Raw genomic sequence first — 27024 nt, forward strand, 5'->3', positions numbered from 1 at the left:
ATGTCTTTCTGGTTTTCCAGAAGTTTGCAAGAATGTCGATCCCGGGTCCCGGAAGCGTCGCGGAAATCCAGGGCTGGCGTCTTTCCGAGCAAGCCACGAGTTGGAAGAAAGCAAGTCAGGCAGTCCCCGGTGGCTTCCCGCTCTGAAGGTGCGGGGTTTTGGGGAACAGCCGGCTCTTCCTAACTGGGAGCGAGCTGTGCGTCTGCCCTGTCAAGTGTCCTCCTGTTTGGGAGACAAGAACAGATGACGGGAAGGCAAAGGATGGACGTGAGCAAGTGTCACGCTTGCAAAGCGATTGCCGGAGGGTCCCTGAGCCGGGAGACTGGAGCTTTATCTCACTTAAATCCCCCTGCGTTTTCCCAGATGAAAAAGGTATCCTTTTCTGTGGAGGGCTTGCTTTTCCTTTTAAATTGTGCCTTCTGTGCCCACGGCATTCTGTCACCATCGTACTAAAAAGAGAGAAGCGACGGCTGTCTCCCGGCCTCTTCTTTTATAAGGGAATTTTACAACATCCTTTTAAAATATGATCTGGGAATTGGGTCACCGGTCTTTGAGATCCTTCCCAGGAAAGTGAGTTGTTTTTATGTTGGTGTCTTGGTGCACAATCCTCTTCTGGAAATTCTTTCACAGATGATGTAACAGATAAGAAATGTGTCCCAAGCCTGTGCACGCCATTTTCAAACGTGATTTCTCAGACTCGTGAACCCTTTGGTTCTGCAGCCCCTGATCGCGGATCCTGCTCCAACTGGATCGTACCCAGGAGCCCACCCACTGGACGCGGAACTTTTTCTTCGTACGTGTTCTTTCTGCCTCAAGGTCCCCTTTTCGGTCTTTACACATGCCACCCGGCAAAGCAAGCTCCTCGCCACCCTTCAGTGTGTGACTCGGCTGTCCCCTCCCTCTGAATCGGTGCTGGACCAAAGGTGAGATGGTAGAACTGAGAACCTTGAACGTCAAGACCCACCTTTCCATCACGCCGCACCACACGAGAGCAAGAGAGCGACACAGAGACCGGACCGTGGGTTTCTCAGGACGTCAGCTGAAGTTGTGCGCCCTGCGTGCAGGGCGCCGTTCTGAGCGCTTTGTGCAGATGAGCTGATTTAGCATGGGGTGACCAGAGAGCCGGTTTCTCGGCACAATCTTCTCTGAGGCTCAAGGTTCCAGGGCGACGATGCGGCGTGCCATCTTTCACTCCCACGATTCTCCTGGTGCACAAGAGAAACCCAGATCCCCGTGGCTGACATCTCTTACGCTCCCAGTTGGTCCTAAAACAAAGGCCCAGACTGGCCACCTCGGGGACAGATCCAACCTACTTGGGAGGAGGAGGGGGGAGGGGGCTACAGCATGATTTTCTTTTTAAATAAAGAATTTGGGGCAGCCATAAAAATCATGAAAATTTCACATGAAAAACAACTCACCCGCGTTTCTGATTTCTCTTGAAAACACAAAAAAATCGGTAGCCGTGATGACACCTGGCATTTTCCATAGCGTGGGAACAGAAGCAGGTAGCAACTTCCTCTGTATTTTTATGTCATCAGTATTAGCTTTTCGCTGAAGTAGGGTCGACACACCACATCCTTTTAGTTTCACGGGTAACGTCAGTGACGCCATATTTCGATTCGTTGTGAAACGATCCCCAGCAGGAAGTCCAGCTGCCATCTGTCACCAAACAGAGTTATCACAACACTATTGACTAGGACTGGCCGTCCTGCACATTACGTGCCCGTGACTTGCTTGTTTTGTAACTGGAAGTTTGTACCTCTGAGCCCCCTTCACCTACTTCGCCAACCCCAACCCCTCCCCGCTCTGTTAAACCAACTTTGTTTACAGGATCTGTGAGTCCGTTTCTGTTTTATTTTGTTTGTTCATTTTTTTTTGTTTGCAGCTGAAATGAGAACTATGCTCCAGAGCTCAGCGGAGGCCCCATCTGGGCCACATTAATCATTATGTCACCTTCCTGGCTCTGAAAGGCATTTGAGCTTATGACGCTTGCTTATATGTCACTTCTTCCTTAAATTTTCTTATTGAGTCTTTGGGGCATTTTTTTTTTTTTTGGCTCTTGTTTTCTTTTCTTTCAGGTTTTAAACCCACTTATTTACTGAGCTTCCTGTTTATTTGTAACCCTTCGCATTGTATTTCTTCCTTTCTCTCTTTTTTAAATAGCTCTGTTTATGCTGCAACTGCTCCGTGGGACATCCACGGCAGACATTACTAATCGATCCTGACTCCCTCCCCCCTCCCCCCACCAATAAGCTGGAAGATGCTTCCATTGCCCGTTGTTCTACCACACAGCAGCAGGCAGCCACTCCTAATCGATCAGGGACACAGCCCGCAATGAAACCCATTCGTTTTTCTGAATTTGTGTCCATTGAAACTCCCTGAAGGCTGAGGTGTAGGTTTTATTCTTTTATACTTATCCCCTATCCCTGAAGGCAGATCTAACCTGAGACTTTCCAAATGCAGCGGGAGAATTGAGCTCTCCAGGGCCGTCCGTCTCTGAGCCCATCCCTCTGCCCACGGGGGTCTGTTGGGCTTTAGAAAAAGGGGCCAAGCTCCCCGAAGGGAGGAGAAGAGAAGGAAGAAAACAGCTCCAGGAAGGAATGCCCGGTCTCCTTGTTTTTCTCTCCCTCTTGCAAAAAGGAGCAGGAGTAAAACAATGCAAGCCAGCCAAAAGCTCACTAATGCACTTGACCCTCCAACAGAAAATTAATTCCGACCTCACACCTACCGGCTGTGTTGCCCAGCTTTGTCAAAATGTTGGCATCATCAGACCGGAGGTGATATGGCTTGAGGGCGCCCGGCTTCTGCCACTTTCCCAGGCTGGGCTGAGTTAGCGGGAGCTGGCAGGAAGCACGCGGAGGCGCCGGCCCTGTCAGCTTTTCACTGTGGATTAGGCTCCCCTTCTGTGGGCTCTGGAAATTGTTATCACTGTCGAGCCGATCCCGTGATTCTTACCAGGCTCCCTGACTGCACAGGCTTGCAGAGGCGCAGCCTTCCCCGGGGTCTTAGGCTGGAGGGTCCGCAGACCCTGTGTGTGTGTGCGTGTGTGCGTGTGTGTGTGTGCGCACGTGTGTGTGTCCATGTGTGTGCGAGCACAGCCACGTAGCAGCGTACGTGTGAGAACGCGGGCATCTGATTGTGTTTGTGAGAGTGCGGACATGTGGCAGGGTATGCGTGAAAATTCAGGGCTTCGGGACTAGCCAGTGTGTGCGGATGCGCACGGGTGTGCAAATGGATATATATGTGCACGGACACCGGGCATGCTTGTGTGGGTGTGAATGTGGGTGCACGAGCGTAGGTGTGCACAGACATACCCAGGTGGGCGCCTGCAAGGGCGTACTGTGTACCTGTGTCTGTGAGTGTCCATGAGGGCGGATGCGAGTGCCATCTTGTGTGTTTGTGGGTCTGTGTGCTTTGCCACGTGCACACATGTGCACGCATGTTTAGAGTGTAGGTGCTCATGTGTATGAATGTGAACAACGCACAGGGGTGGTGTGTGCAAGTCTAGGTGCTTAACAGTGAACATTTGTGCATGTGTGAGGGTTATGTATGTCTCTTTGGGCACGCGTCCACATCCGTGTGTATGTGGGGTTGTTTCTAGTGCTATCTGAGTGCGGAAAACATCTCAAGGCATGCTTGGGCACCAGCAAATCATAGACACCAAGCTCCTTTCCCCCCTTTGTAATGATGTTGAGATCTGTTTAAGGTAATTAAAGTGGCAAATCCCGGAAGGTTCTGGATTTCTGGACTCTTATTATTTCGATTTTAAATCATTATTTTGACGTTAACGAGGTTGCAAAGAACATCATCTTCACACTGTTTGGGGGCTAATCTGGCCTCACTTTACATGTAAGCCGTGACACATCGTGGATGTGATTGTGTGTGTGTGTGTGTCCACATCCATATCTGCGTGTTTATTCATATGAACGGTAATTGCCTGCGCAGGTAGTTCTCTGTGCACGTTCTTGGTCCAGTTTGGTTTAATTTGAAAATATGGGGAGAGAGGGGGAGACAAGTAAAACCCTGTCCCTGACATTAAGAGGTTTCCTTTCATTGGCTGACTCTAAACATCTGGCAGCACACCATCGTGGCTCTGCGCAGAGTTGGATTCTGAGACCGTGTCCGCACTCAGCAAGAAGCAGCCATGATTGATTAGTGATGTCTGGCACAGACATGGGACATGGAGCTGGTAACAAGTGTGTCATTTGTTTGCCAGAATCAGAGTATCACACCCAAGATGGTTCTTTGTGATCCTGGATTCAATTTTCTCATTTTATAGCCAAGAAAACCATGACAGAAAAGGAAAGGAATTGTTTATGCAGGGCTGAGTCTGGAGTGAAGGAAGTGAGGAGCCTAGGGCACGCAATTTAAGGAGGCACTCACGCTCAGGTCCGTGCAAGCCCCCCCCCCACTCACGTGACCCTGAGCGTGAGGGGGTCCCTAAATTGTGTGCCCTAGGTGCCACCTTGGTCTCCCCTTAATCCTGGCCCTGGCTCAAAGTCACTTTTTAAAAAAATCACCATACACTCCGTTAGGCAGCATCACTGCTTTTGTATAGGAAGTTCTGTGACTGCGTTTGTTAACATTCTTCTGTTTTAAATTAATAGAAATCAACTGAAGCTTAAGAAAAATGGGGATGGGGTGTGTCATAGAACCCAAGAACAGGGGTGCAGACAGGGTGAAGAAAGCCAAGACCCTGGAGAGAATTTTGTTTCTCACGGTTGCTTCAGTGACTCTTTCTGGGCTGAATGACTTTCCCTGATCCACCAGTTATCAATTCTGTGCACTTGGGAAATGTCCTTGCTTTTCTCATCGATACAAGAAGAATAATGTTCCTCACTTCCTTACCTCCTTATCTCATAGGGGTGTGAGAAGTAAGGTATGTAAACCACCCACGTGGCTGACAGACAATACCACTCAATACATCCTGGCTGTCATTTTACCACCATCACCACCATCAGCACCACCACCTCCATTACAATCATCATGATTATCAGCACCACCATCGCCATCACCATCATCACCACCATCACCATCACCAACGTCAGCACCACCATCACCATCACCAACATCACCACGACCACCATCACCAACATCAGCACCACCATCACCATCACCATCACCAACATCACCACCATCACCATTACCAACATCACCATCACCACCATCACTATCACCAATATCACCATCACCAACATCAGCACCACCATCACCGCACCACCACCACCACCACCACCATCACCATCACCACCACCACCACCATCACCACCACCACCACCATCGCCATCACCATCACCACCACCACCATCACCATCACCAACATCAGCACCACCATCACCACCATCATCATCACCACCGTCGCCACCATCACCAACATCACCACGATCACCATCACCAACATTACCACCATCACCATCACCACCATCACCAACGTCACCAGCATCACCACGATCACCATCACCAACATTACCACCATCGCCATCACCATCACCACCATCACCATCACCAACATCAGCACCACCATCACTATCACCAACATCACCACCATCACCATTACCAACATCAGCACCATCATCACCATCACCACCATCACCATCACCAATATCACCATCACCAACATCAGCACCACCATCACCACCACCACCACCATCACCATCACCACCACAACCACCACCACCATCACCATCACCAACATCAGTACCACGATCACCATCACCAACATCACCACCATTGCCATCACCAACATCACCACCACCACCACCATCACCATCACCAACATCAGCACCACCATCACCACCATCACCACTGTCACCACCATCACCAACATCACCATCACCACCGTCACCAACATTACCACCATCACCATCACCACCATCACCAACATCACCAACATCACCACCATCGCCATCACCAACATTACCACCATCGCCATCACCACCACCACCACCACCACCACCATATTCACCATCACTGTCATCATCACTATGGCCACCATCACCACTGCCATCACCATCATCATTGTCATCATCCTCCACTTTCCTTACAAAAGCACGTTGGTCCATATTGGACTAATTTTTACCCAATTAATTATGGTCATGTTAGATGTGAACCTTCTTAGATCCAATTCCTGTTGATTGGGGCAACTGGTAGTTAAGGACGTGAGCAAGGCAGACACGTCCAAAGTTGTCTAAATTTGGGAATATTCTTGGTTTGGTTTTGTTGAACAGTGCTGAGGTTAGTGGGGAGTTATTTTCTGCCTCGTTTTAATGTTATCCAGTCCAGACCTGTTGAAGGGCCTAATAATGGTTCAATCTGCTCTATCACCATGCCTACCTCGCCCTAGATTTTGAGGTTTGAGCCCACTAACTAAGGGCTGCAATGAGTCCACAATTTGTTCTGATCTAGGAGATGCCACTGAGCCATGGGATTTAGGGTAGGTAGGGATGGCATTTAGGTGCTGGGATGGCAAGAGTGAAGGGATAGCAGGATTAGGGAAGGTCTGAAGTTCTGAATGTTGCTGAATCATGATGGAGGTGGGAGAGAGGAAGAACCCCAAACCCCAAGTAGAATGAAGAGCTGGGAAGAAAGATGGAAACAATGTGGCAGGGAGTCTGCAGTGAAGTGGCATTGTCTAATGATGGTGGTGAGGGATGGGGAGGAGAAGGAGGAGGAGGAAGAGGAGGAGGAAGAGGCAGCCGAGGAGGAGGAGGAGGAGGATAAAAAGAAGAAGGCAGGAAGGAGGAGGAAGAAAAGGAAGAAATAGATAAAGGAGCAGTAGTAGCTAATGGAAAAATAGATATTGTTGTTAATGTGATGATGACCATAATTACAATGATGATGAAGATAAAGATGTTCCCGAGGGATACCCGGCTTCAGGGAAGCCAAATTCTAGTTGTGATAGACTTAGGGACATGGCCTCCCTCTCCCTCAGTTTGCTCTAACCTGTAACGCACACCTCCTTCCCCCGGACAAGAAGGAAAGAAAGGGCACTGGGACCCCTCAAGAACAATTCCAGAGTTCCGGTTCAAAGGAGGGTGCTTGGGCTCAGAAAGCTCTGCCCTGAGGTGGAAAAGGGGGGTTAAGAGCAGTTGGTAAATAATTTACCTGGATGGCGGGGTGGAGGAAATTGCTGATCCCGTATCACCAAGCCCAGGAGGAGGGGATGGGGCCCCTGTGACACAGGCACGTCCAGGAGTGGAAAACAGCGCGGGAGCTTTGCTTCCAATGCCGATATGGGTCCATCTCACGTCTTCCTTTATCCACCAAAGCCATGGACATGATAACTAAGCTAACTCCCCTGTGTTTATTGGGGGATTACCATTTGCCAGGTGCTGTGCTCGGTTTTTGCATATCTTTTAATCCTCGCACAAACTCTATGAGGAAGTTGTTTTTATTGAGTTGTTTTTATTGAGGTTATGACATCGCTGTGTTCAAACATTGCTAACGTAGGAAACTGGCAATTTCACAGGATCCAATTTATTGTGGTTTTTGTTCTTAGTGAAGTAACGTCCCCAAAGTTACCTAGGTCCAGTGTCAGGAGGAACTCCCTATCAAGATTAGAACCTCATGTGATCTAGGGGCGCCTGGGTGGCTCAGTCGCCTGGGCGTCCAACTTCGGCTCAGGTCATGATCTCGCGGTTTGTGGGTTCAGTCCCGCGTCGGGCTCTGTGCTGACCGCTCAGAGCCCAGAGCCTGCTTCGGATTCTGTGTCTCCCTCTCTCTCTGCCCCTCCCCTGCTCACGCTCCATCTCTCCCTCTTTCTCAAAAATAAACATAAAAAAAATGAAAAAAAGAAAGAAGCTCATGTGATCTGGATGCCTTGATTCATAGGCTCTTTCCACCCTTCCCTTCCCTCGTCCTCGGTTTCCTCACTTGTAAACTGAGGAGATACCAAAGGAGCTGCCATTCATGGAGCATTTACGGCGCTAAGCCCTGTGCCCCGATCCACTGACCTCCTGTTCCCAGCCCCTCTCTCCAAGCATCGTCCTTGCAGGGTGTAAGGAAAGCTAAGGGAGCTGACGCACCCAGAGGCCTGAGTTCAGTGTCACACTTGGGAGAAGCCCAGCTAATGTTGCCTTTACGATTTCAACCCCTCTCTTAGGAGCCCCCACACTGGAACAGGAGGGCAGAGTACATCCTGTTACCGGGAGTTAAGCCATCTTCCTCCTGGCCCATTGCGAACACGTGCAAGTCAAGACGAGGTCTCTCCCATGGCTCATTCCCAAGAAATCAAAGGCAGGAGAGGAACCCGGGTCTTCCGGATGTCTTCTTGACGATGGTCAACATCTCTTGCAAGTACAGATGACGCCTCACGGTGAGTTAAGGCGACGTGACGCCAGATCCTCTTGCTAACACGCGAGGCAGGCAATGAAAAGAGGGGCCAGAAGGAAGCAAACGCTCGTCCCGCGCATTGGTGTCTCTTCGATGACTTCATTCTACTGTTGGTTCTTTGACCTGATCATTCGTTCGCCAACCGTTCACGGAGCGGATACTCTCTGCCAGGCCCTGCTCTGGCTGCTTCCAGTGGCCCCAGTCCCTCCTTTTGCACACGCGTGTGTGTGGCACTTTGAAGGCTGACACAATCGCCCTAAAGAGCCCCTCCTCTGCCAGCAGCTGGCCCAGCGCCGAGCACGCAGTAGGCGCTCAAACATCGGTGGGTACGTAGGCGATGAATCACCGGAATCCACTCCCGAAGCCGGGACGACACCGCGTATGCCGTACGTGAGCTAACGTGACAATAAATTATTTTTAAAAATTAGATTCAATTGTATCGTATTCGGAAAATATCCGTCAGGTGGAAGGGAATTGGAATATCGAAGTTCCCGTTTATTCTCAAGTCTGGCTGGGCTTTGGGGAGAGGAGAGGTAGGGCCTGTTTTTATTTGCTGTCGCTTTGGTTTGATTTTTCACTGTATCGGCTTCCCTAGAAGGGAAGGGGCCCCTCAGGTGAGCGGCGAGGAACCCCAGATCAGGCCTGGCTTATATTCTCATAACTTTCTCATATTACTGGCTCTGGATAACCACTGCAATAGGCCACCTCATTGTGTAAAAGTCCCCCAAGAATCCTGGCGGACCCTCTGACCATCCTAACTTCCCCCACATGAACCCCCCAAACATAACAGCCAAGAATTCCCTAAGGCGAGTGACCCCAAGCACACAAAAGGTGCGCAGAAGGCAAAAAAAAAAAAAAATAATAATAATAGTTCTCCTTCATTCTGCCTACGGGCCCGCGATGCAGCACCATAAAGCATGTGATTTAGGATATTAAATGCCGTTGGTGATGAGAACGTCATGTAAGATTTGCTTTGCGACTTCTTTCTTCTCAAACTGTCATTAAAAATGATTTATAGGTGAGCCCAAGTCTAAGGAACACCGTGATTAGAATTGAGGGTCTGGGAGATCAGGTTTCCAGGACAGCTTTGCTTGGCTGTCCAGGAGTCTTAGAGACAGAAAAGGCTGTACCAGACGGTAGCTACGAGTTTCAAAGGCAAGCGCCCACGGAAGGAACACGCGCTCCTCGCCGAGGTGAAAACAATGCAACTTTGTCGGACGTTGTCAACTGCTGGTTTCAAAAGGTGGATTCCAGGAGGCCAGGCTGGACGACGCTCCTTCTGCGGAAGTCTCCGGAAGTGAGATTTCATCCAACACAGGCCAGGCTTGAAATTACGTGGTGCCGTATGGGGCGCCTGGGTGGCTCAGCCGGTTAAGCGTCCGACTTCGGCTCAGGTCATGATCTCCGGGTTCATGAGTTCCGGCCCCGCGTCGGGTTCTGTGCTGAGAGCTCGGAGCCTGGAGCCTGCTTCCGATTCTGTGCCTCCCTCTCTCTCTCTGCCCCTCCCCTGCTCGTGCTCTGTCTCTGTCTCTCTCTCGACAAACTAAACATTAAAAAAAAAATAAACAAGAAAGAAATTAGGTGATGTTGTCAGATTTTGGTTCGATAAGGACATCCAAGTGTCTTCTGTATTTTAGCTTTGTTCCGTGTCTGACATTTGTCACCGCAACCCTAGGAATCAGCTGCTGTTGGTATCATTCCTGTCTTATGGGCAGAAAAGTGAAGGATCTCGCCTGCAGTCACACAGCTGTGGGTGTTCGAACCCAGGCTGTCTGCACCCAGAGCCACAGGCTTACCTCAGGATTCTACACGGGGTCATCGCTTCTGATTCAAAGTGACCCTAAACACCCCTTTGCTTCCCCTGGCCCTCCTCTCTCTCCCCTCGAAGTTGCCATTAATTAAGCACCCACCACACACAGCTAGGATGTGGCTAAGCAGGGAATGGCATCAAGGTGGCCTGATTCCCAAGCCAACCTGCTTGTAGGGAAGCCGTTTACGCAAAATGACATCCAAGCATCTTTTTGGCATCTGTGGGTAAGCATGAACCCCGTGGCTCAGAATTTCGACGTTAGGGTGGGTTGGGGTTCGGCGGGCGCTCTGGGGTATGAGTACTTTGGGGTCCGGACAGTCTCCACCTGTTGGACCAAGGAAGGGGAGCCGCCCTATCCACCGAAGAGGATGCATCCCCCGTCATGCTAGTTATTTGTTGCTGTCGCCGCGGTGTGGTTGCTAGGGTCTGGTTGTAGCAGTTGGCCTCGAGGGGGGCTCAAGTTGGGCTCGGGACTCACATCATCACCTTTTTAAATTCTTTCACCGACTCTGGATAAGAAACAGCGTTATTCCCATTTTGCAGATGGGAAAACTGAGACCCAGGCTAAAGAGGCCTGGCTGTCGTGGCTCAGAAGCCCCCGCTGCATCCCAGGGCTGCACCGGGGAGGAGCAGACAACCCAGTCCCGCAGTCTGGTAGAGAATGCGTTATTCTCTGTTTGCACATGACCTCTTGTCTGCTGGGGAGATGGGGCGAGGCTCCCGGGACAGAGAGGCAGCTGATTGAGGCTAGCAGGAAGGAGGGGCTTTGAGCCTCTTCCCACCTCCATGCACCCTCTGGGCTAAGGGCCTGCTGGTGGACCCCCAAAGCCTACTGTATCTTTCCACACTGACAACTCTGGGGTCTGGGTCCTGTGATAGAAGACCCCTCCAAACCTAGGGATTAGTGGTCGGGAGAGAAGACACACCCCCAGGAGGCCAAGTTGAGTTCTTCGCCATGAAGCATTGTTTCCCCACAAGGGGACACTGCAGGGAGGTCAACTTCTGATCAGGTAAGACTCAAGTGCACGCCTTCAGAGTACATTATAATGCTGGGGAGGTAAAAAGTCACGATTCAGTACGTGGTTTTGTACTCAGATAAACGTGGATCCGGACGGATCCGGACTCTGCCCCTCACCGCCTGGCAACGGACTTAGCCTGCCCAACCCTCAGTTTCCTCATCTGTCAAATGCACATAATAATGAGGACGTTGTAGGCTTGTGGGGGAGGATCGCATGTGACGATGCCCACTAGAACCCCTAGGCTGGTTCCTCACCTTTGTTGGTTTCCCCCTGGAAGCTAACTCTTAGCTCAGCCATGCTTCCCTATCTTCGGCCGTGAAAAACGACGGTCGCGTGCGTGACACCCTCATAATGTACATACCAGACCTTCCATTAATAACAGCTAACACCTTTGCCTACGGCCCTCGGTCTTTCAGATGTTGTGCTGTGTTACATAGTCAACTTACACAATGGTGTTAGGAGGTAGGATTAGTTTAGGCATGGCGTCTACCATTGGATCACGATCCGTCCTACTCAGGAAAATGCAGTGGGTTGTAAGTGAGGGACGCTGGGGTTAGCGTCTGATTAATTTAAGGAAGGAAGAGAGGAAGGAAAAAGGGAGGGAGGGAGGGAAGGAAGAAGGCAGGGAGATGGGAAACTCTTGGTAATTTACTGGAGGTTGCAAAATCCTTGCCAAACATTTGCAACCAGCTGGTCTAAACCAGGGTTTCAAAACGCAGCCCTTGGGAACCGTCGCCCTAGTTTGCCCTGGACGACCTCTACCAACAAAAGTCTGAAAAGGGTTAATCTGTACTCATCACAGCACTCACCCCATGCTTCTTTGTTCTCTGTAATCGGGCCTGCCTCTCCCATACATCGTAAGCATCACAGGGCAGAAACCAGGTCTGCCTCCCTGCTTGCTACACCTCTAGGAAGCGTCCACTGGCGGCTGCTGAATGAGCCCAATAGAAATGATGAAGGAAGGAAATGTTTGAAATACGGAAGGAGAGAAAGAAGGGAAAAGTGATTCATCTGGATTGCACATCACAGAACCTGGCCACAGACTTGTTTGGTGTCACGTGTAGAGTGTTTGTATCAGTCATGACAAGTTAGGCTATGCCGCGGTAACAAACATCCCCCCCATTTTTAGAAGAGTAAATAACATTTATTTCTTGCTCGTGCAATACGCGCAGGGTGTTTTTGCCGGCGGGTTACTCCGCTCGTTTGTTTTTACCGGAAGCGAAAGACCCAGCCAGTGCCCTAGCTCTTCACGTGCCTCCACAGTGACGGAGGCCAGCGGAAGGGCTCGGGTGGATGGCGCACTAGCTTTTACAGTGTCCGCACGGGGGCGACGTGTGTGACCTCTGCTGACACTTCATTGGCCAAAGCAAGTCACGTGGCCGTGCTCATTCTCAAGAGGAGAAGGAAAATGCACGTCTACCTTATTCCTGGGGAGGGGCAGGTCTAAAAATACTTGGTAAAGAGCCCCAGTGAAAACCGCGGGTGTGGTTTAGCTGACAGTACTTTATAATCAGATATTTTATGCGATCTAGATATCTGGCTTCTGCGCGCGGAATCGGAATGTCCGGCTACCCTGCCCCGCTGGAGCCAAGCAGCCTCGGCCGGGCACCCTCCCCTTCGCCGCTGGCCCCGCCTGGCCCGCCTCGCTCCTTTGGGTTGGGTGCCTGGCTCTCGGGAGCGTTCGACGTGCGGACTGCTGGTTTAGGAGGACAAAATCAGCGACTCCGTGCCCGTCCAGGCATTTTGTTTCCATCACCAGATGCTTGTAATCTGTTCCCGTCCCAGAGATGAGTGATGCTGATGCCCCAGAAGTGCCTTGCTCAGCCCAGGGATCAGGCTCGCCGGCTTGTAGCACGCAGGCTTGTTGGCCGCGGGGTGATTGCAGAAGCCCACTAAGGGAATATCGAAGGGATTCGTGAAGTTGAGGGAGGGAATGTGAGCGTGCGGGCCCCTGGTGAGGGGATGCCCTGGCTGGTGGGGGCTCAGGCAGGCTGCTGCTTCTCCTGGGAATCTCCTATTTCATGTGAGCTGTCGCTGCCTACGCAGCTCCTCTGGGTTTCCAGCGTCTCTGTCTGTAAGAGCCGTGGGAACTCGCCTCTTCAACCAGCAGCTCTTGTCAACCTGATGGTTTGTTCTCCACTGTGACCTCAGCCCCCTGAGGTGGAGACCCGGAGGTGGAAAGGGGTGAGGGGTGCTCAGCAGAAGTGAGTGAATCAGGGGGCGTCTGGGTGGCTCCGTGGGTTAAGCCCCCAGCTCAGGTCACGATCTCGTGGTCTGTGAGTTCGAGCCCCGCGTCGGAGCCTGGCGCCTGCTTCCGGTTCTGTGTCTCCCTCTCTCTCTCTCTGCTCCTCCCCTGCTCACACTCTGTCTCTCTCAAAAATAAATAAACATTTTTTAAAAAGCTAAAAAAAAAAAACAAAACTAAAAGAAGGGAGTGAATCGGTCAGGATAGGCTAGATCACGTGCAGTAACAAACAACCCTCCCGTCTCAGGGATGTAAAGAGACTGGAGGTTATTCTCGCTCGCGGTTTTTACTCACGTGTCCCATCAGTCCCGGGTCAGCCGGGTGGCTTTCCTCACGGTGGCCGCTCGGGTGCCTAGGATCATGGGTGAGCCGCCCGTCTTCAAAATTGTTGGTCTCCATCCTGGAGCGAGGGCGCTAATCTAATCACATCGCGAATCTAACGCTGTTACCCAGAAGCAATACAGCACTTCTGCCCTTCGTGTGCCCCACTCGGGCATCAGGGCGAGGAGATGCAGAGAGCCAGAAATATTTGCTGAACAAGGGAGTGAGTGACCACGGTACTGGAGGGCTTTTATAAACACCACGCTATAAATGCAAAGGCTCTGTTAGACAGGGGCATCCCTGCCATCAATAATTCAGAGCATCCATCTTCAAGGCCACAAGGCCTCCGTACTTGTTGTTCCCTTTGCCTCAGACACCATTCCACCTGCTTTTGGCCAGCTCCTTCTCACCATGCGGGTCTCAGCGGAACTGTTACCACCTGTGGAGGCCTCCCAAGCCACCCTACCTAAGGTGACCCCTTCCCCCTCAGTCTTTGTATCGTGCAGCACTCCGGAAAAAATGTTCTCCCTAGCCCTTATCGTTATCTGGAACGACTGTTTTAAAAAGAATTATGTGCCGGTATTGATTTCTTGTCTTTGTTCGTTCTCCCATGATACAGTGCAAACGCCGTCCCACCAGGCACCGTTAATCTCCTCCACAACCATGTCCCCGCCATCCTGGATGGTGACTAACACGCAGTAGGTGCTCAGTAACTCTGGGTGAAATATATATGAACTAAACACATGCTCACTAAATCTGCATGGGGGAACATATCAATAGCTACAACTAAATTTTTTTAAAAAAATTTAAAAATATTTATTTGAGAGAGAGAGAGAGAGAGAGAGAGAGAGAGAGTGCAAATGGGGGAAAGGGCAGAGAGAGAGAGGGAGACACAGAATCCGAAGCAGGCTCTGCACAGTCAGCACAGAGCCCGAGGCGGGTCTCGAACCCACGAACCGTGAGATCGTGACCTGAGCTGAAATCAAGAGTCAGATGCTTAGGTGACTGAGCCGCCCAGGCGCCCCTACAGCTAACTTAAGGCAGGCAGTGTGGCTCTGTACTCCTATTGTGCTATACAAGCACATCCGCTTTGCCAGGCACACATTAGGATCGGTCCCATTTTGCAGGGGAGATTATAGCTTGAGGAGAGAAAACCACTTCCGTGAGGCCAGAAATAGAAGATTGGCAGAGTTTGCCAAAACTTAACGCCGTTTCTGCTGGGCAGCACTGGCCCACAAAGGGCGCTGTTGGAGAGGCTTCTTGGGTCAGCTGCTAAGGGGACGGACACGTTCTTGTTCATGGTCTTTGCCTGCAACTCAACAGAATCCCAATTTACCACTCTAAGGTTTCCATGATTCCCCTTCCTTCCTCCCTTCCTTCCTTCCTCCCTTCCTTCCTTCCTTCCTTCCTTCCTTCCTTCCTTCCTTCCCTTCTTTCATTCTTTCTTTCTTTTGAGACAGAGAGGGTGCAAGTGAGCAAGAGGCAGAAAAAGAGAGAGAGAGAGAGAGAGAAGTGGGGGTCACCCAAAGCGAGGCTCGTGCTCACCCAAAGCGGGGCTTGAGCTCGCCCGACGTGGGACTTGAACTCACGCACTGCGAGATCGTGACCTGACCCGAAGTCAGGTGCTTAACGACGGAGCCACCCAGACACTCCGTGATTTCGTTTATTTCATGTTGCAGGGGGCCGAATCGTGGCCCTTCAAAAATGATATGTCCTCATCCTAACCCTCAGAACCCGGGATTGTGACTTTGCTTGGGAAAGAGATCTTTGCAGGTATAATTACGTGAAAAGATCTCAAGGCGGAACCATCCTGGCTTACCTAGGTGGGCCCTAACTAACCCCAATGGCAAGTGGTCTTACAAGGGACGTCAGAGAAGCAGACACGGACCCAGGGAAGACTCTGGAACTTGGGGACAGATCAGAGGCATGTAGCCATGAGCCAGGGAAGCCAGCAGCCATCGGGAGCTGGAGGAGACCATGAAGGTTCTCCCCTAGAGCTTTCAGAGGAAGCACGGTGCCCTGACACCTTGATTTTGGACTTCTGGCCTCCAGATTCTGAGGGAATAAATCTCTGGTGTTCCAAGCCATGAAATTTATAGTAATTTGTTACAGAAGCCCTAGGAAACGAACACCCTGGTGGGTACCTAGGGCACTTTTAACGTTGTATGTTTTGGACTCCGGACTGTACGAGTCAGAAATATCAGAGCCCCCCTCCTTTGCACAGTTCCTCAGCGGCTCCCCGCCCCACGCTCAGCCCTGTTCTGACATCATGTGCCTCCGCACGATGCCGGAACTGTGTGCTCAGGAAATCTAATAGCGGACTCGGTGTCTGTTCACTACAAAGTCCTTTCTAACCTTCTCTGACGATGCGTGCACCCTCCCACCCCAGCGCCTGGGCTCTGTTAGAGGTCTGGCGTCCTGACCGACAGGCCAGGGTACAAGCGAGCTGCAGGGGACCTGATAAATGGTGACTGTTTCTCATCCCAGCTCTGCCCCTTGCTAAGCCTTGCTTCCCCCCCCCTGTAAAATGGGTGCACTCATCGCTGTCACAGGGATGAGACGAGGCTCAGAGGAAAAGTGTGTTCAAAGCTCTAAGCAGAGTGCCGGCATTCGAGACCTGCTAGCAATTACTGCTATTACGGGACCGATCTGAGAAATGTAATTATTGAAAAGCTACATTAACTTCCCCAGCTCAATTTAGTTTCATAAAGTCTGCCACGGTGCTGTGGGGATGCACAGCGAGGTGGGGGACCGCGTCCGTTCTGGAAGAAACAGCTGTGGGGTTCCTCACAAAGCCACGACGCGGGGCTCAATGGGACGGCTGAATGAAGGGGAAAACCTCGCCAAGATGGCCTGTTTGGGGAGGAAATCTGGGTTGGAGTCCAGATCAGTAAAAAGAAAAGGACCACATCTTAGACCGGGCCCCATAAGGAGCATCCAGAGAGTAAAAGTACTTCCATATTTCTGTTCCACAAACCAGATGGCAAGAAATGTAAAATCAAACCTATTACGAGAAGACAGAAGAAACACATTTAAATGGCTGTTTTCATCGATGTGCAGCATGACATTGATGAAAATGCGAATTATAGTCGCTAAAAGGAGGATCTTTCACCAAGAGACGTCTCTGGTTACACGGTTCAACATTCTTATTTTGGTCCAACACTAAAAGAAAGTCCGTGTGACATGTCAGTGTCTTGATCGGTCTTTGAAAATTAATGGCCGAATCCAAGGCTGTCAAAAGGCCCTCCTCTCCTCTTGGCCCTTAAAAGAAATCCATTAATTTGCACATCATGTCGCTTCTCGGCATGCCGGCTGCCATCTCCCATTCTCCCTCGGAAAACAAGAATTCTCCAGAATGCCCACGAGCGTGAGCATCACTGTCATTTCTCGTTGGCTGTTGGTTTGTGTCCCCGGCGGTACCTGCCCGGGATGTGTAATATGGATTTTAGTGCCTTCTCGTTAATAAAGCCAGCCCCCAAACATGTGGCAGCTTTAACCCTTACCGACCTCAGCCCCGTGCAAAGACGCTGTCCTCTCTTCCGATTGGTTCCCTCTGACCCCCCAACCTAATTAACCTGAATTCCCCCTCACCTCTCCCCTGGGGGAGGAGAAGCCTGCCCGCCCTTCATCCTCCTTACTCCTCTTCCTCCCCGCAGTCTGGGACCAACCCTCTGGAGAAATCCGCGTGTGTCAGGCCCTGCAATCACCAGTTTCCTCAAGCGGTGCTCTGCTTAAGATGATGGGGTGTGTTTTTCATTTGAGACGAATCCACATCTGGGACTCACTTAACTTGATTTGGGAAGTCCTGTGTTTCTGATCCAGAGAACAAAACAAAACAAAACTAAATTGGTGAAAATAAGCCCGATTTTTTTTTTTTTCTTTCCTCTTGCCGTGGATTGATCTAACTTCCGTTAGACTTAGCTTGGAAGGAAGACAGGGAGAGGAAGAGAGAGCGAGAACAAGGCATCCACTGAATCGACTCGGCTCCACAACTGCCTTGCCTTGTTGGATGACGAGGCCGTGCACAGGCGGGCTGATTGAATTATTCCACTGCCACCGCGGGGGGGACAAGGCCAGGCTAGAATCCTCTTCCTGATTGCTGTCCCTTCGGGTTTCCTGCCCAGGAAAAAATGGTGCAGGATGAGGGAAGGCATTAGAAACCACAAAGAAGCAAAACCTAGCTGTGTATTTGGCTGGCCTGAATTACCAGGGTAAATACTTGGAACTGTGTTGCATAGATCTGGAGGGCCCCGGAGGATATCTGGTTATAGAAAAATATGCAAGAAGTCCCCACCCCCCCCCAACGCCCCCATTTACTAGGGGTGCATAGGTGATGGACCCAATATGAGAAAATCCAAATGTGAAAATCAGATGTATGTAGGGTGTGTGGCGGGGGGAGGGGAACAGACAGAAGTGATTATTTACTTTCTAAAAAATTCATTTTTTTTCCCTGCAAGAACCCACTCTGTTTTTTTTTAAAGTAGCTAAGCCCTCTACTTAAAATGTATCTCATTTGCAAAGCAATGAGAGAAATGTATTTTTTTCTCTATAGTCTCAAAATAGCCGAACGCTCGGCTTAGATGTTCATTGCATTTTCCCAAAATGAATGATGCGTGTTCTTTTAATATGGTTTGTTTTGATTTTTTATTTTTTTTTAAATTTTTATTATTTATTTTTGAGAGAAAGAGACACAGCACGGCAGGGAAGGGGCAGAGAGAGAGGGAGACACAGAATCCGAAGCAGGCTCCAGGCTCCGAGCTGTCAGCACAGAGCCCAATGCGGGGCTCGAACTCGTGAACCCTGAGCCCATGACCTGAGCCAAGTCAGACGCTTAACCGACTGAGCCACTCAGGTGTCCTTAATATCGTTTTTGCAAATAGCCAAACCCTCTGCTTAAAATTTTAATCTACTTTAACAAAAATGAATGATGCGTGATTTTTAAAGAAATTTGCCTCGCGTGTGTGTGTATCTGGGATGCACAGCAACTGAGTCTGACCTTCGGCTTAGAAAACAAAACATGGACGGGCGCCCGGGTGACTCAGTCGGTTAAGCCTCTGACTCTTGACCTCAGCTGAGGTCATGATCTCATGGTTTGTGCGTCCAAGCCCTGCATGGGGCTCTGTGCTGACGGTGTAGAGCCTGTATAGGATTCTCTCTCTCCTCTCTCTCTGCCCCTCCCCCACTCGGGTGCATGCTCTCCCTGAAAATAAATGCATACGCTTTAAAAAAAAAACTAAAAAAAAAAAACCAATAAAACATGTAAAGATCATCCATGTGAGAAAAACGTGCGTGCACACGCGCACACACACACACACACACACCCCCCACGCTTTTGGGTCTAACCTACCTGAACTGTGCACGTCAAAACTCCCACCCTTCAACAAATCATAGATCACTTTGGGTATAAAGTTTATATATTGCTAGTGCACACGAGTTGTTTACACTTTTTCTTCTTATTAAATAAGCAGGGTGCAGGTGGGAGGGTTGGAAATACACCACAGGCTCTGGCATCAGCCAGACCTGGGTTCAAGTCACAGTCCCCGTCCCCCCCCCCCCCCCATTACTATCTCTGTCATCTCAGGAAAGTTAAACCACCTCATGTGCAATAATAACTGTTTCCTAGGGCCCTTCCAAGGGTTAAATTAGCTAAGACACTTAACACAATAACTGGTGCTTGATACGCTAAAAAATGATGATTTCAGAATCAGGATTGTGATTAAATATGATGAAATAAAATAATACATTTAAGCATTTAGCAGAATTCCTGGAACTCAATAAATATTCAGTAATTTGTAAGGACGTAGCCAAAGAAATAATCAACCCAGACAGTCTTGAGTACATCTAATGGAAAACAAGGCTTACATCAGTTGAAACAAGCCTATAATTAGGACAGGAAATAGCAGAGTTTAAGCTCCTTCGCCAAGAAAACTGAATTTGACTTTTGTGGCAGCACCAAAATTTCAAACCGGGTTAGATCAGCTTTGGGAAGAAAATCAACCAGTCATCATGCTGTGAGGACTTCACAAATGCTCTTCGCTAACATTTGTGAAGGGCTCAACGTGTAGCAGGCATTGTTTCAAGCTCTTGATGCGAATGAAGTCTGGTTAAGGCTCACAGGAGCCCGATGAGGTGGGTACAGTTCTCAGTCCCATTTTCCAGATGAGGACACCCTCAGTTACGTGCCCGAGACCACACACTTAAGTCAGCGGCAGAGCGGGGTGGGGGTGGGGGACCCACGTGCCTGCACTTAACCATGAGCTTTACTCCCTGTCCGTGACAGATTCTGGCCAAGGAAGCCCTTTATCTACAGATAAAAGGTTGCAGACATCACACAATGGCCATTCTCGGGAGCAGAAGGGTGGAAAATGAGAAGGTGCCACAGCCTGGGAAGCCACGATGGATGGGCGGGTTGGAGGCACCTGCCGAGCCTTAGACGCTTATCTGTCACTGCGGGCAATAGGAATGCTCCATATTGGATGGTGGCAAAAACAAAAAACAAACAAACAAACAAAAAAACGGTCCAATAGGAGTGCTGCGTACTAACCGAGGCAAATCCAGCCAATCCAGTTATAATTTGTAGAACTTTACCTGGAAAGCCTAAAGTGTATATATATAAAAAAAAAAACCCCCGCTTAACTGAGCTGCAATCTTTGTTGCTGTCAACGCTGAGTTACTTTTTCTTCCAGGTAGTGGCTCTTTTGTGTATTTAATAACTATTTACTGGGGCCTGCCAAATACCAGGCATGGGCTAGGGACAGAGGAGACGGTAGTGAGCCAGACTATCTTGGTTCCTACCCTCTCTCCAGTGGGAGAGACCTAATTTGAAAGCTTTTTCAACGATGCAATTAAATTTCAGACAAGAGCATTTGGAGGAGGAGGCTAGGTGGCCATAAAAGTATAACTATCTAGAGGTGATATTCAAATAACTTAGCAACCCGTAAACCCATCCAGGGTAGGTCCGTTCTGGGTGAGACTAATCTAGGCAGCGGGGGACAGGGAGAGTTCTGTTGAGGAAGTGAGTTAATTATTTTTAAATGAAACCTTTTACGGGGCACCTGGGTGGCTCAGTCAGCGTCCAGCTTTGGCTCAGGTCATGAGCTCGCGTTTGTGAGTTCGAGAGCCGCGTCAGGCTCTGCGCTTTGGATTCTGTCTCCCTGTCTCTCTCTGCCCCTCCCCTGCTCGCACTCTGTCTCTCGATCTCTCTCCAAAGTAAATCGACGTTAAAACAATGAAATGAAACCTTTCGTTTTGAGAGAATCATGGAGTCACATATCACTGTCGGAAATAAGGCAGGGAGATCCTGTGTATCCTTCACCCAGGATCCCCCCCCGCCCCCCACCAACAATGGTAATATCTTGCAAAACGAGAGTACAGCTCACAACCAGGGAGCTGAAATGTATTTACAAGAAAATTTAGTAATCTGAGTTTTGAACAGGTTGTCCATGCACTTGGAATGAGGGTTAATTTTTGCAAAGGAGGAGACAAGGGGAAAGTGAGTCTCCCTTATTCTCTGTCCCTCACACTCCCTGGAGTCCAATATTGTTATAATTTTCTTATAGATCCTTTCTCAAATATTTGACAAATGTACAAACATGATACCTGTGTGTCTTGTGTATGTATAGTGTGTGTGTGTGTGTGTGTGTGTGTGTGTGTGTGTGTGTGTAATTTCCCTCCATACCTGTGAGATCATACCGTATCCACAATTATGCATCCTGCTTGTTGTACTTAACATCTTTCGATAAGAAGTGACCTTTCGGGGCGCCTGGGTGGCTCAGTCAGTTAAGCATCTGACTTCGGCTCAGGTCACGATCTCGCGGTCTGTGAGTTCGAGCCCCGCGTCGGGCTCTGTGCTGACGGCTCGGAGCCTGGAGCCTGCTTCCGATTCTGCGTCTCCCTCTCCCTCTGCCCCTTGGCTCTGTCTCTCTGTCTTTCTCTCTCTCTCTCAAAAAAAAAATAAGTAACATTAAAAAAAAAGGAATGACCCTTCAAGATGAGTCTGACGAAATGGTGGAGAGGCATTGCTGGCAGAGGGAACATCCTGAGCCAGAGACCAGGAGGATGGAGGCCACTGTTGGTGAAGAGAAGAGGAGGAGGATCGTGGCAGGTGGAACAGTGACTCTCGGACTTTGAACCCACCCTTATGTTCTCCATGTGGCCTGCACCCTGGGGTCCAGAGTCACCCTATGGCTCATGGGCACACGTCCCACCTCCGATGACAAATGTCCACCGCTGAAGATCAGCTCCTCACCGGTTGGCCCTACCTAATGCAGGGACACTGCTTGCCTCCCCCGACCCGGAGAAGTGCATTTGTGTGACCAAGGCTAACCGCTGGTTTCCTCCAAAGCCTGCCTTCTTTCTCCTCCTCGGGACGTTTCCGGCCTCCACAGGTCTTTCCAGACGGCCAAGGACGAGGAAAGAGAGGAACGGACGAAGACCACAATTCTCGACTCTTTTTTGCTCCACTTTGCAAGACAGCAAGGCGGGAAAATGTGCCTCTGATTATGACCCCCTCTGTGCTTCCTAAAAGCTTCTTTCTGGACTTTTAAGTCTTCTCAGGTTTCAAGTTCTCTCTTTCTCGTTCCCCTGTTCTGTTTTCCTCTATTTAAACTAATCTTAAAAAAAAAAAAAAAAGCTATAAAAAGCCCCTGACACTATAAATTCTCCTGTAAACCCAGGTTTTATGGGTTTAATTGCCCCTTTTTACAACACTGCGTGCCTGGGTCCTGAAACACTTCAGTTTTGCAGGACAAGTTCAAATTCATAGCAAGAGTCTGGGCCACCCCGCGAGGGGGTTTTGAACTCTGGGAGCCCGCGAGGCGCTTGGGGCTGGGCTGGGCCGAACGATCGCTTCTCAGGCCGCTCCAAGTTGCCCCGAGTAGCCAGAGCGAGGCTTGTTTCTAAGCGAGAAGGTGACCACATCCTTAGAGAAGGCCGAGAGCCGTGAGGGCCCTGGGTGAGTGCTGGTTGGAGAGGACGCCCGTAAAAGCCACAGCGACACCGACGGTATTTACTATAGCCACACAAGCAATCACCATTTATCGAGGGCTAGTAACTATGCAAAAGCATTTTACGTGCACGGTCCTCACTACCGCCCAGTGGGTAGGGTGACCGCCTACGGTGTAGGAGACCACTGGTGTAGCACTTTTTATTACCAGAAGCCACACCTAGGCTCAGAGGCTGACGTCATTTTTGTGAGCTCACACAGCAAGCCTGGGATGACAGAAAAGCCAGGCTTCTCATCTTTAGATGCAAAATCGAAGATGTGCCGAAACCCCTCGTGATCCACATAAACCCAGTTTTAATGCCAATATTAAAAAATAAATTAATAAATCAGGGGCGCCTGGGTGGCTCAGTCGGTGACGGGTCTGACTCTCGGTTTCGGTTCAGGTCATGATCTCACGGTTCGTGGGTTCGAGCCCCACGTCAGGCTCTGCCCTGACAGCACGGAGCCCGCTTGGGATTCCCTCTCTCTCCCTCTCTCTGCGCCTCCCCTGCTTGCTCGCTCTCGCTCTCAAAATAAATAAAGAGACATTTAAGAAATTAAAAAAAAAATCAAAGTGCCGAATGATGTCCCACACGCCAACCACCTGATTTTGTAAACCCAGGTTTTTCGGGTCCGAGGCGGGGATTCAGGGCAGTCAGGGGAAGCTGAGTGGTCCCAATGCGGGGCTGAATCTTGTCGTTTTTTTAAACTTCTGACATTTTTTTCCTCATGGATGCTTTGCATACTTGCGGGGGAGGATTTTTGAAATAATGCCTTCAAATGTTATTTATGCCAGTTATGGAGTTTTTTTGGTGACCCCCTTCAATCTCACACCCAAGAGGCATGCCTCACTTGCCTCACCCTAGTCCTAGCCCTGTCACACGGGGAGGAGCACAGACCCCAGGGTGGGGGTCTGTTCCTCCAGCTGACTTCCAAGGCGATTGGGAATTGTGACCTCGCAAGCACAGTCATGGCCGCTTTGCGCGGTGATCGTGGCAAGTCGGGGCGAGACTTCACTGTGGACCCTCCCCGCTCAGGCTGGGGAGGGGCAGTCTCCTGCATAAAATGGCCCCTGGAATATTCAGCGGCCTGAAGTGTCATTACTTGCTACCCCCTTAACACCATGTGCCCGTCACCACCTTCCGTCTGGGAGAGAGGACGTGGGGACACCTTCAAGGCAAACTTCCGCACCTTGTACGTTGGCAGGTTCATAATGTTCATTCATCTCCTCCTCAGGAAGGCCTTCTTTAAATATTTATTTATTTTCGAGAGAGAGAGAGAGAAAGAGACAGAAAGCAAGCAGAGAGAGAGAGAAAGAGAGAGAGAAGGAGAGACCCAGAATCCAAAGCAGGCTCCAGGCTCCGAACTGTCAACACAGAGCCCGACGCGGGGCTCGAACTCACAAACTGCGAGGTCGTGACCTGAGCCAGAGTTGGACGCTTAACCGACTGAGCCACCCCGGTGCCCCAGGAAGGCTTTCTTTGAAGGCTCCTCACCGGCGATCCAGACAAGGCCCTCTCACCCCTACGACCTCTCCTTCGCTACGCTTGTACATTGACATTGATTGACTTCATTGTTGGCAGTGGTTGGGTTAATGTCTACGTTTCCTGGCAGCTGGTAAGTTCCAAGTGGCGGGTCCAGGGTCCAGCTTGTCCAACACCTCATGGCCAATGCCCACCGTAGACCTGGAGCCCAGCGGGAACTCAAGAAATATTTGTTAACTGAACGAGTGACTCTTTGACCTAGTAGATTGCTCTTAACTTCCCCGAGCCGAAGGGTTCGAAGACGTAGAATGAGTACAATTTGATTTCAAAGGGCCTCTGACATTCTGTTGTGAGTCTGCGATACCATCAGGGGCCTCGTTAGGGAGGACACAGTGCATTGGAGTTCGTCCAAGGCCTGGGGCTCCCATGTTCCCTGGGAGATGAGATGCATTCTTACTGACCACTGAGGCAGGGAAATGGAGACCGGTCTGGTCTTTTCATCTCAGTCAAGAGATTGGAATCTCCGACAATACCAGAGATTATCCGCCCTCCCTGATTAGTCTGCCTTCAGCTTGGGGGCCAAGCAAACAGCTTGAATATTACCCAAATCCATCGAGGTTTCTCTGGAGTCACTTTCCCACTGAGGGCTTGATTCCGTCTTGAGAAAGAGGATGGTGTCACTGTTCGGAATTAAAGGCATCGGAAGATATCTGCTGACATACATTCGTGGTCGGAGAGAAGCTAAGCTGTGTGCGTGTAACACCATTTCAATATGGAGTCCCGCAGGCTGGTGAACTTCCGAGAGGGCTGAAGGTCCACAAAGACTTAGCTGCAAAGCTGGTTTATGAGGAGTGGAGCATAAAGGCATGGCAACACTGAGTGAAAGGCCTTCCGGCCGGGCACGGGTCCCCCACCACTGTCCTCCTGCCCTGTCTGAACTTCAGTGGGTAAAAACAAACACTCGGGAGGCAGATTACCAATGGGGCCACGGGTGTTCCTCAGATCTTCCGGAAGACTTTGGTCCAGACCTTTATCTTCTTCTCGTTTCCCACTTGGCACCATTTGTGGTGTTTGGGTAGGTCTATGGGAGAAAATTCCAGAGTGATTCTTTCGTAAGTTCAAAAATGATGATGCTGTTCATTTGACCTTTAGGGATGAGACATCGTTCTCACCACCCGCCCGGACCCGTTCTTGCTCCAGAAGACTGACCTCGGATGCCTTCTGCCTTTTCAGTAGCATTGGGGAGTTTCTCATTGCGTCCCCCAAAGAAGAAAGCCAAAATGGCACCCTTGCCGCTCACACCAGGGTCCTGTGGCCCGAGGTTATGCTGCCCGCTGACCATGCAGCGTCGATCAGGTCACTTACGTCTCAGAGTCTGTTTCTACAACTCTGCAACAGGCATGATGATGACGATCGTACCTGCATCCCCATGCCTGCTCTCAATGTTAAGAGAGAGGCCGCACGCCAGGGCCCCTTCCCTGATTCACACGTATCGGCCGTGATAATTGCCATTCTCCACCATCCGTTTCCTTTCATGTTCCATACTGTGTTCTTCTCTTCTTTGCTTTGCCGCACCAGCCCCCACCCCCACCCCCATCGCAGAAGCCTTTCTCCCCATGACCCCATTCCTACCCAGGAACCGTAGGCTTCTCATAGAACGCCTCGTCCCATTCTGCAGACCCTTCCATACTTGCCAAGCCCAGTTCCGGGATTGCTGTGAGGAGTAAGGAAAATGGCACTTAGCCTGGCCCCTGGCATGTATTAACAGCTTAATAAAATGGCTTGCCGAAGCTTCTGACTCTGAAAGAAATGTCTTACAAGAAATCTGTGGCTATAAAAGGTCACATTTCCTGCGTCTCCCCACAGCACGACCTCTGTTCTGGAAACTCCGCAGTTCAAGATGTGTTTCCCTAAGAGAAGTACATATGGGATTAAATGCAAATGCGGGTTTACGCTTGATTACTGATTTTGCAAAGCGCGTCAAGTTCTATTTAGTCACTGTACCCTCGTGTGGACTCGTTTCTCCATTCCTACTTACCCTGACAAGTAGCTAAGACTCTGCTTTTAAATCCGTGGTAGGAGGAGGCCTGGCAAGAGAGAATTGAGAAGCTGGTGATGAGAGAGGGAGAGAAATCATAAAGCGATGCACATGTAGCGAAAGAGGATACGGAAAAGCTCCAAGGACAGACTTCTCCCATCTCGTGGCAGGGCTGAGACTTAACCCATGTATTTGTTGAATGAATAACTGATTGCTCTCAGAATTCTCTCTATACTTTCTCTTTGGCTTTGAAGCCGGTGGCTACATTTTTTTTCACTGACCACGTCAATCTGTACCCGCCTGGATTTTCTATAGGGTTATTCAAGGTCCGGATTCCTCCAGATTTCTCCACGTGATGTAGGCTCCCAAGAGCAAGGGAGATTCTGTGTCCTGTTTACTTTCCTGAACTCAGCCTGTCACACGACGATTGTCATGTACATAGTTGGGACTCATTCCGCATTTGTTCAATTGAATACATTCAACTTGTTCCGTCACCAACTTATGTCGGTGTTTTCTCCTTTGAAACTCTGGTCTTCTCTTGGGGCGCCTGGGTGGCTCAGTCGGTTGAGCGTCCGACTTCAGCTCAGGTCACGATCTCGCGGTCCGTGAGTTCGAGCCCCGCGTCGGGCTCTGGGCTGATGGCTCGGAGCCTGGAGCCTGCTTCTGATTCTGTGTCTCCCTCTCTCTCTGCCCCTCCCCTGCTCATACTCTGTCTGTCTCTCTCAGTAATAAATACATGTTAAGAAAAAATCATAAAAAAAAAAAATGAACACTGCGCCTCTGTGTAGGTTTC

The 27024-nt window shown here is 50.1% G+C and overlaps 1 protein-coding gene across 1 annotated transcript in view; it reads left to right on the top strand.

Annotated features, from left to right (window-relative positions):
• The first annotated feature begins 3158 nt into the window (after positions 1-3158).
• LOC123381365 (vegetative cell wall protein gp1-like) overlaps positions 3159-27024 on the top strand; it is a 32507-nt gene continuing 8641 nt past the window's right edge. The window contains 3 exon segments of the mRNA XM_045042060.1: positions 3159-3168; positions 4998-5213; positions 5216-5972. Coding sequence (XP_044897995.1) covers positions 3159-3168; positions 4998-5213; positions 5216-5972 — 983 coding nt within the window.

The sequence above is a fragment of the Felis catus genome, chromosome D3 (genome assembly GCF_018350175.1).
Source record: "Felis catus isolate Fca126 chromosome D3, F.catus_Fca126_mat1.0, whole genome shotgun sequence".
Classification (NCBI taxonomy): Eukaryota; Metazoa; Chordata; class Mammalia; order Carnivora; family Felidae; genus Felis; species Felis catus.